Source organism: Desmodus rotundus, chromosome 9, assembly GCF_022682495.2.
Source record: "Desmodus rotundus isolate HL8 chromosome 9, HLdesRot8A.1, whole genome shotgun sequence".
Lineage (NCBI taxonomy): Eukaryota > Metazoa > Chordata > Mammalia > Chiroptera > Phyllostomidae > Desmodus > Desmodus rotundus.
In genome coordinates, this window is record NC_071395.1 from 110,619,921 (window position 1) to 110,629,601 (window position 9,681).

The 9,681-nt window shown below is 59.9% G+C and overlaps 1 protein-coding gene across 3 annotated transcripts; it reads left to right on the forward strand.

The window, feature by feature from the left end:
• The first annotated feature begins 3,010 nt into the window (after positions 1-3,010).
• Positions 3,011-9,544, forward strand: AANAT (aralkylamine N-acetyltransferase). Of its 3 annotated transcripts, none has more exons than XM_045189916.3 (5): positions 3,011-3,074; positions 7,703-7,780; positions 8,112-8,348; positions 8,575-8,729; positions 9,092-9,544. In XM_045189916.3, the coding sequence occupies exons 3-5, from the start codon at positions 8,186-8,188 to the stop codon at positions 9,392-9,394; spliced, it is 621 nt and encodes a 206-aa protein (XP_045045851.2). In that variant the 5' UTR covers positions 3,011-3,074; positions 7,703-7,780; positions 8,112-8,185; the 3' UTR covers positions 9,395-9,544. The 3 variants fall into 3 exon arrangements, with proteins under 3 accessions (XP_045045851.2, XP_024409722.2, XP_045045852.2); XM_024553954.3 differs by lacking the exon at positions 3,011-3,074 and adding an exon at positions 7,303-7,399; XM_045189917.3 differs by lacking the exon at positions 3,011-3,074 and adding an exon at positions 7,307-7,399 and having other exon boundaries at positions 7,593-7,780.
• Positions 9,545-9,681: the final 137 nt, after the last annotated feature.

Below are 9,681 nucleotides of genomic sequence, written 5' to 3' on the forward strand. Positions count from 1 at the left end.
CTCCCCTAGTAAAGGAACTGGCTTGGTTCCGGAGGCAGCAGAGCTGGCAGCAAAATGAACTGATCTAGGGGAAGCAGGCCCCATCTTGTCCCTATCTCAACTGGCCACTGGGCCACTTCTCCAGACCCACAAAGTGCACATGGGCCCCACACCGCCCCCACAGGGAGCCTCAGCCTGCTTGCCTCTCCAAGCCACCTTGTGCAAGCGCACCCACCCTGGAGCCGATGTCTGGGGGCTCTAGGGTACCTTGAGTGCTGGGGGCTTCGGCTGGAAAGGAGGGGTGGGAGGGGAGCTACCCCGCAGAGCCCTCCCACACCCACACGGTTAGTGTCTGGCTGGAGGAGCGCCTCTGCCTGAGTCTCCAGCTGTGGGTTGCTCAAGAATCGGGGGCCTTCTCAGCTATGAAGTCTTCCAAGTGCCCCGCTCCCCAACTATCCCCCACTTACCTGGTAGTACCTGTGTGACTGTATTTCTTACCCTCTATTACAACCATTGTTTCACTGTGTCTCTCCCGTGAGACTGTGAACCTTGAGGACAGGGACCATGTCTTCTTCATTTTTGCATTCCAGCAGCCAGGATAGGTCTAACCCATAGCAGGTGGTCAATCTCTTTCTGCTGAATGATTGAACAAAACAAGGACACCTCCGTCTTTCCTCAAGTTCCCAGATCTCCATTTTTTTAAAGATTTTATTTATTTTTAGAGAGGGAAACATCAGTCTGTGGTTGCCTCTCAAGTGCCCCCTACTGGGGACCTGACTCTCAACCCAGGCCATATGCCCTGATTGGGAATCGAACCGGCAACCCTTTGGTTTGCAGGCTGGTACTCAATCCACTGAGCCACACCAGCCAGGGCCCCCAGCTCTCCATTTGTTTAAGGTATGAAAACCACATCCCACACGTGCACACTCACAGCACACACGCATCCACACTCATCCTGCGCGCACGGACTGCTGCTCTCTCCTTAGCCTTTAGTGTCTATACCTGCACCACCCATCATAGCACCTGTAACCACGTGTGGCTCCTGAGCACTTGACAGGTGGCTGGGCTGAATTGACATGTGCTGTAAGTATAAAATACGCACTGAATTTTCAAGACTTGGTACAAAAAAAGAAAGAGTATAAGATATTTCACAATTGTATATTGATTAATTGTTGAAATGACAATACTTTATTAAGTTAAATAACATATTATTAAAATCAAGTTCACCTGTTTCTTTGTAGTTACTAGAAAATTGAAAATCACACATGGGGCTCACATGATCTTTCTACGGGACAGAGGGACTGCAGTCACTCAGGGAGCTGTAGGTCCCTTCTTTCTCCAGAAGGTGGCGATCCCTTCTTGCCTTTGACATCATTCCAGAAAGGACTGGAAGGTTCCTGAGGAAATGCCTCTGTACCATGGCAGAATTGAACCCCAAATAAGGATGGGCCCGGCTCAGTCCAGCAGTGAACCAGCCTATCTTTGCAAAGGAGGCTTCAAAATAGACCCCCAGGAGGTCACGCAGCCCAGTGCCATCCTCACCGGGAGAGTCAGCAGTTCACAGACTCCTACTGTGTGGGTGGCGCAGGGCCACACTTCCAACGCAGTCTCTCTCTTCCAGGGGTTGCTAGCCTTCGGGGGAATTGTGGTGCACCACCCAAGTCCACCTTCAGGTCCAAGGAGCTCCTTCCCCCGCCCCGTCCCTGGGCACTGGCTACCGAGGCTCACAGCTGCATCCCTCTCCAAGGACTGCCCTTGGCTGAAAGAGGATGGCTCACCCTGCCAATGACCGTCCGTGCAGGGGAATGAAGCCTGGTCCTCTCGCTTCCATTCGGGACATCTGGGAAGGGCCACCCCAGCTTCAGAGCTCTTCCTGGCCTCAGCTGAAGCCTCTGCAATTGCGTCCCCCCAGGCCAACGTCCCCCTGGGCCACGTCTGCTGCTATCGCTCCCTCACAGGTGTTGGCCCAAGAGCACTCCCAACAAATCTCCTCATGTAGAACTCAGAGTCGGAAGGTCTATTTCCTGGAGAATGTCACCTGGAACAGCAGCTGGTGCCAGGTGTGGTCCTGGAGAACCTGCTCTATGAACAGGAACCCCAGGGCTTGCTAACTGCTGGTAAGCGGACTCCCCTGCACCCTGGCAGGCTACAGCGGTGCAGTTGTTAAAACTCTTGTGGGCAGCAAACTGGGATGGGACTCCCGTGGAAAGACAGGGTATCAAGGGGTGGGAGAGCAGTCCTAAGGACTATGGAAGTCCATGGCCGTCCTGAGATGGCAAGAGGCTGTGGGTGATGCGTTGCCGATCAAAGGCCCCGGTATACAAGCTGGCTGTATGGAAAGAAACTCGCCTCCTGAAAACCGAGAAAACAAGAGTGGCAGGGCCCCTGAGGAGGTTGAATTCTCAACCCGAGTGAGTCAGCTGTGCCAAGAAGGATCCCGACTGGGAAGAAGTTTGCCTCTGAGACGTTTGGGGGACATCTGGGTGGCTGCACTCAAAAATCTCGAAGCCTCAGGTTCTCCTTGAGCCTCCTGGACGCTCACAGGTGTGGCCTCTCCAGCCCATTAGTGGTTAGTGACCTCTCTTTGCTCAAAGACGGGGACTCCTCCTTGTAAAATGAGTGTTGCCTTCCACCCACCCTCACCCCAAAGATCTCCTCCACTTCCCTCTTTGTACAGATCAATACCTAGATTTAAGTCACAACATCACCGAGCCGGTGAAGTGCCGGGCCACTGGGCAGAGGAACGGCTGAGCAGGAAGGGCCCGCAGGCCCTCGCCAAACGTGCCGCTGGCCTGGGCGCAGATGGGGCAGGAATCGGATGACACCGGGTCCAGAAGGGCAGCACGTGAAGCTGGAGGTGCAGAGTGTGTGGCTATGGGAACACTTTTCCACCGTACAGGACTCATCACCTTGGTGAGACCCCGGAATGTGGTGCCACCGCAGCCTGCAGACCAGCGGGCTGCGGAGCACTGATCCCCCAGCCCCGGAGGGCGGGGCTGCTGCTGACTCAGAGCTGCCTTCTTCCCTCCGCTGAAGGCAGCTGCCCCGCCTAGGTCTCCGTTTGGACCTGGGCCTGAGGGACTGCGCTTGAAAAGGTAAGTACTTCTGAGTGTGCTGGGGGAGGGGTTCAGAGAAAGAAGCCACTCTCAGAACCACCGAGAAAACGCAAATTGTCACACAAGGGCCCACATGGGAAGCTCCCGGAGGGCCTGGGCCCAGGGGGATGCTGGCTGTCTCGCTGAACCAGGCTCTCTAGGGCGGCTGCAGGCTTGGGTGTATGGAGTGGGGTCAGGAGTCTTCTCCGGCACCCGAACTGGTGGGTCGGCGCGCGACTAACCCACGGCCAGTGCCCTGTTGCCACCTCTGCTCTGTCACCTTAGGCTGTTCCTGTGCCTCTGGCCTCCCCACCCCCTCCCCCTCTCCTGCAGGCGCCAGAGCCTCCTTGTGAGGAGACTCTGAGGTCTCTTCTCCTTTCCTGGCTCCTTGTGACGCTGCTGGTGCCTCGTCCCTGGGGTTCTGGGACACAGCCCGATCCTGGCTCTGCTCAGATCCCTCTCTCTCCCCGTGCGTGGCTCCTTGCCCCGCCCCCAAGAGTGTCCAACTCCCAGCTTCCCTGTGGTGACACTGTGGCCTCAGTTGTCTACTCGACCACAAGGACAGCCACATCTGTGCCCATCGTCCTCACGGCTTTGGGCCATTGGTGGGATGGGGGTCGGTGGTGAGAGGCGAGGCTCTCCTGGCAGAGGGGGAGTCAGGTAACGTGGCCCTCTGGGGGGGTCTCTGTGTGCCCTGGACAACCTGGCCTTGAACTGCCACACGGTGTCCAGAGCTCTGAGGCAGGGGCCCAGTCAGAGCCCACACTTTGCCGGGAACCAGAGAGCCTTGTGGGAGAGAAGTGGAACCCAGTCCCCCGCTGGTATTCAAGGCGCCCAGACCCGTCTGCAGGGCGGGGAGGCCCTGCAGGAGGCCAGGCTGCAGGGAGTGACAGTGGGACCCCTGCGGGGAGCCACCCCAGGCGCAGAAGCATGGCGTGAGGGCAGAACGAGCAGAGTCAGCGCCGGGCAGAGGTGGGTGCAGGACCCTTCATGGGAGCTGGTACTGGAGGGAGACCCCGGTTCCGAGTGAAACTGTGCTTATCTGGGTGTGAGAGAAACACCAGAACCGGTGGTCCCCCCACCAGGACGTGTGAGTACGTATCAAATACACAGCCTCGTCCTCCCGCCTCTGGTTCTGCAGTTAGAGTGCTGCCCACGTCACCTGTGACTGCCTCTCAGCCAGAGCCGCTCTTCGCTTGCCCCCCGACTGAGCCTGGGCAGGGCCTCTGCACCCCTCTGAGCAGCCCTGGGCACGAGACACAAATGTCACAACAAGGAAGGAAATGGGCTTGGGGATGCTGATCCAAGGGGCCTGCAGGGCAGAGGGTGCTCTGGGGCTGCGCCTCTGCGGGAATTCCATTTCCCTCCAGACACCCCCGTGGGGGTCCACACTGTCTCCCACCTTGTGCCACAGGTCCCTCTGAGGACCCTCATGGAGTCTGCCACAGTTCCAGCCAGGCGGCTCTTGCTGTTTTACATTCCAGATCTCGGCCAAAGCCTCCACTTGGAAAAGGGTCTGCGGCCATGGAGGCCTGAGCGCCCCTGGTCTGGGCGCACGGCCGCAGGTGGGGCGCTGGGCTGGTGACGGCACTCTCTCTCCCGAGAGGAAGACACACAGGATTCGAAGTTACAGCCTCCCGGCTGCTTGGAGAACATGCCCTGGAGCAGCGGTTCTCAGCGCCAGGCTGCCCCCCGCCCCCGCCCCCGCCCCCGCCCCCCCCCATGGTCTCTGAGAGCTTTAAAATCAGCATCTCTGAGGGAGACACAGGTGTTAGGGTTTTTTGATGCTCCCAGGTGATCCCAACGCGCAGCCAGATGTCAGAATTGCTGGTTTGAAGCCAGGAGAGCTGAATAGGGGACAGTCATGGCCAGTTGCCTTAAGCCAGGATGCACATTATAGGGGTTTGGAGGCCAAGGGCTCCGGCTCTGCCCAGGGCTCAGACTGTTCCTCTGCCACGCGGCAGCGCACGGTTCTTCCCGCTCTCTCACTGCCCTGGCTCTGGCCCGTGCTGACCATCCCGTCCCCAGACCTCACAGCAGGGTTTCCGGGTGAACTCCAGGACACTGAAGTCGGAACTATGGGTAAACAGCGTTTTAGTGTAAGTATGTCCCAAACATTGCACAGGACACACTTAGAAATTATTTGTCGCTTCCCTGAAATTCAAGTTGCATCAGGCACCCTGCATTTTTATGTGCTCAATCTAGCAGCCTCCCAAAGTGCCCCTCCCGAGGCCCCTCTGTCGGTCAGACAGGTTTGGTGACAGCCCTGTGGTCGGAGGACCCGGTGCCGGAGGAGGGTGGGTGGTCTCGCACGTCTCGGCACATCATCACTCGCAGAGGCTGGGACTAGACACACAGGCCGTTACTCCTGGTGTGGACGCCCTGATGCTCCGCTTCGTTTTCTTGCAGAGGGTATCCTTACCCTGGTCCCCGTCCCCCTCTCTCAGTGGGGGTGTCCTTCCCTTCCTCCCAGGTGACCAGGAGAGGCCCCATGATGGCCCTCCCCTCCCCTCTGCCGCCCCCCCACACGTGTCAGCCATGTCTACTGTGCTGTCTTGTCTTGTTCTCTGGGGTTCCACAGGTCCAGAGGTGTATTCTGAAAAGAACAGGACCGTCTGGTGGTCAATCTAAAGAGAGGCAGACTGAACAGCCTGCTGGCCCTTCTCCGGTGGCCACCAGGGGGTGCAGGGGAGCCACGGGGTCTGAGAAGGACAGAGGAGGCCTTTTCTGGGATCTTGAGGTTGGAGGGGCCCAGCCCAGGTCCTGGGCATGTCTCCCGCACCAGGTGGAGGGCCAGGCCTGAGGAGGTCTTCTGGTCAATTCTGATAGGCCTGCGGTGGGACGAGAGCTGCCCAGTGGCAGTTGGAAGGGGCTGTGGTGAGCTCTGGAGGTTCTGCTGGCCCCAGAGAGCAGAGGGACCCTGGGGGAAAGGGGCGAGTGCGGGGGTGGGGGCATGTGGGGTGGGCCGGGGTCATGAAGTGTCAGGACCATGTAGGCCCAGCAGCACCGGGCAGGGCTGGTGCCAGGGTCTTCTGGGTCATAGGAGAGGGCGGGCTCTCTGGGGTGGGTGTGCCAGGGGTCAGCAGTGCCGCTCAGGTGTACAAGCCAGGCCCCGATGGGGCAGGGGCGCATGTGGCAGGTGGGTGCTGGTGAGGGAAGGGCTAAGGCTGCAGGAGGGGTGGGAGCTAAGGGGGAGAGAGAGGGGCCAGGGCCAGGAATGGGGTGAACCAAGGTCACTGGGCAGTCAAGGAACCTGGGAGTGTGTGGAACCATCTCGGGGAGGTGGCAGGCATGGGAGGTAAGGCATGGTACGTGATTGGCAGCGGGGCGTGAATCTATGAATCCCTAAGGACATTGGCTTGTTCGACTGGTTGTTGTGACAGCTGGCCGGGTGGTGCAGAGCGGAGGGGGGGGCAAGGGGGGGGGGCTGAGGTCTGACCCGTGCCTCTGGATTTGGGAATCTTCCCCACAGTGTCCCTCAGAGAGTCACGCCTGGGGAAGCAGACTTCTGTCACTTGCCTGATGGGAGGGGGGAATGGACCAGGGCAGGACTTGAAAGGTCAAAGCTTTTCAGTGGCTTGCAGTCTCTGCACAGTGCCTCCCCCTGCTCATCAGCCCCACCTGCATGTCCCGGGGCCAGATTTAGGGTTCCCTCCCTCCGCTCTGGAAGTCTCCGACTTGGGGACACTGTCTGGTGGCCAGCAGCAGGACCAGGAAGATGTGAACAGGCCGTGTGGGACATCACTGGGCGAGCGGCTCAGGCGGAAACCGTGTGCAGAGGGGAGGCAGCCCTGGGCGTTCCACTCAGGCCATCTAACCTGAGCTTTTCTTCTCTGTAAAGATGGGTTAATGGGGTCGTGGGGATGAAAGGAGACTGTTTTCTGGGGCTTAGCACTGAGCTAGAGCTATAAATAGTAGCATCCTTGGGCCTCCTGAGCTGGAGGGACCCTCAGAGGGGGCTTGCCCAGGCCTCCAGGGGACAAAGGACAAGCACCTGTTCCTGTCCCTGTGGATGACACAGCAGGGATTAGTACATGATCTTCCCTAAGCCTTCGGCCCTCCTTTGTAATCCCCTCCCTGTGCAGTGTGCCACGGTGACGTTTGACCCTCAGCCCACAGGGACAGGGCCCTGCTGGTGTCCTCCAGCTTGCTGAGATTCGAAGGTGGGGCTGGGGGGATTAGAAATCTCAGAACATCACGTGGGGCTGGGTTGTACCTGCTATAACAGCAGCGCAGCTGGGTGTTTCCCATTTTCCTGCTTCCTGTACCTGTGGATAGCGCCTGGGGTGACTGACTCTGGTGGGGACCTGGGGGCCTTCGTCCTGGTAAGAGGGACCCCCGGCCCCTGGCTATTAGTCTTCAGGAATAGAAATACCCAGCTTGGGTATTCGAGACGTGGGGAGAAAAGGTGGAGGAGGAAGGGCAAATGTGGAAGCCCTGGGGCTTTTTAAGGGGGGTTGGCTGCCTCTAAGGACGGTATATCTGCAGCCCACACGGGCTCCTCCCCACGCCCCCCAGGCTCCCCCAGCTCCTCACCCCACCCTGTGTGCGAATGGCGAAGTTGGAGGCCATCTGCGTAAATGTGGGGATCCCTGAGGACCCACTTTGATCAAGGGGCTTCTCTCTAGGGCCGAGGGCTGAGGCTGCCTGGAAAGCTCTTAGCCACACCACCTTACACCCAAAAGCCTCAACATCTCCTCGGGGAGGTAAGACCAACCACCCCACCCAACCCACAGTTGCATTAGAAGTGATCAGTGGGAGCTCACGGCCCCTCCTCCCTGGTGTCCGGGCCCTGCCCACCCCCACTGGAGGGTAGTGAGGCTAGAATCTGGAGGTTTGGAGGGACTGCTGAGCAGGAAAGTGGGGGAGAGAACACCAGTGTTTACAGTCCCCAAAACAGCCCCGGGGGACCAGGCATTGGGGAATGTGTCCATCTGCTTTGAGGCCAGCCCCTCCCCAGGTTCCGCTACAAAAACAGGAAACCCTGGCCGGCCCCTCTTAGAGGACTGACGGCAGGCCCTTGCTCCCCTCCAACAGGGGCCGGGCGCCGTTCTCTGCTGCAGAGGCCAATCCCTGTGCCGGGGCGCCCAAAGGTGGCACCAAGGGCAAGGATGTCCATGCAGAGCATCCACTACCTGACGCCTGTGGCCCTGCACCTGCCACCCAGGGTACCAGAGCCCCCAAGCTGCCAGCGGCGCCACACACTCCCAGCCAGCGAGTTTCGCTGCCTCACCCCTCAGGATGCTGCTGGTGTGTTTGAGATTGAGCGTGAAGGTGAGCAGCCCACAGGGCCTGGGTGCCCCGATACTGCAGCTGCCCTGAGGGGAGAAGACCTCTGCCCCTCCTGTCCTCGTCCCCGGGACCCTCGAGTATCAGGCTGTGCTTGGGTTTCTGTGTGCGCACTTAGCCCTGAGTCCCCTGCATTCCTGCCGGAAGGGCTGCGGGGTAGGCCTGGGGCGCTGTGACCCAGCCAGCCAACCCCCTGTGCTCCCTGCTGCAGCCTTTGTCTCCACCTTGGGGGTGTACCCCCTGTATCTCCACGAGATCCAGCACTTCCTGACCCTGTGTCCCGAGCTCTCCATGGGCTGGTTCCAGGAGGGCCGCCTCTTGGCCTTCATCATTGGCTCGCTGTGGGACGAGGAGAGGCTCACGCAGGTGAGGGCAGGGCTGGGCTGCCAGGCCTCTGGAGGAGAACCCTGCTGCGTCCCCCCCTCCCAGAGCCAGCCAGATGACGAGGGGAGGGCAGCCTAGAACTGGGGCTGCTTCCTCCGAGCCAGACACCAGCACAGGCCACAAGTCCTCTTTCAGAGCAAGAGGTCCCTGCTCTTTGGGGTCTCAAAGAGCAGGGACCTCTCATGAAGGGTCTGCCATGAGGCTGGGGATGTAAACCCATACCAGGGCTTTCCTTGGGTGGGAGCAAACACTCAGGGGACACCTGCTCTTGGGCCCTGGTGGGGGCGGTGTGGGGGGGGCAGGTGTCAGCAGAGGTGATGGACTCGTGTCTCACTTGCCCCCAGGAGTCACTGATGCTGCACAGGCCCAGGGGCCACATGGCCCACCTGCACGTGCTGGCTGTGCGCCACACCTTCCAGCGGCAAGGCAAGGGCTCCACCCTGCTGTGGCGCTACCTGTGCCACCTGGGCAGCCTGCCGACCGTGCACCGGGCTGTGCTCATGTGCGAGGACCACCTGGTGCCCTTCTACGAGAAGTTTGGCTTCCGCCTCGTGGGCCCTTGTGCGGTCACTTTGAGCTCGCTGACCTTCATGGAGCTCCAGTGCTCCCTGCAGGGCTGGGCTGCCTCGAGGAGGAACAGCTGCTGAGCTGGCTGCCCAGGGCCCTGCGGGAGACTGGGGAGGCAGGCCGGGGTCTCTGCTCTAGCCTTGGCCACTCCCGGCTGGGCTGAGCTTGGGAGGCTGTGATTCCCGGCAGGAGGGAAGGGTAAAATAAAGAGAATATGGCTGGTTCTCCAAGTGGTGTGTCCTGAAGTTTATCCCGCTGGGACCCTCGGGACACCCCCACACTCCAACTGTGCCCCACATGGGGGTGGCTACTGGGGACAGTGGGCGGTGCCCTGCAGCCCTGCTTCAGCTCCAGGGGTCAGGAACCA

Excerpts from the sequence above, each read along its gene's own strand:
- AANAT (XM_045189916.3), top strand. The coding sequence starts at position 8,186 with ATGTCCATGCAGAGCATCCACTACCTGACGCCTGTGGCCCTGCACCTG. Across the intron at positions 8,349-8,574 it reads GTTTGAGATTGAGCGTGAAG|CCTTTGTCTCCACCTTGGGG; the intron begins GTGAGCAGCCCA and ends TCCCTGCTGCAG. Across the intron at positions 8,730-9,091 it reads ACGAGGAGAGGCTCACGCAG|GAGTCACTGATGCTGCACAG; the intron begins GTGAGGGCAGGG and ends ACTTGCCCCCAG.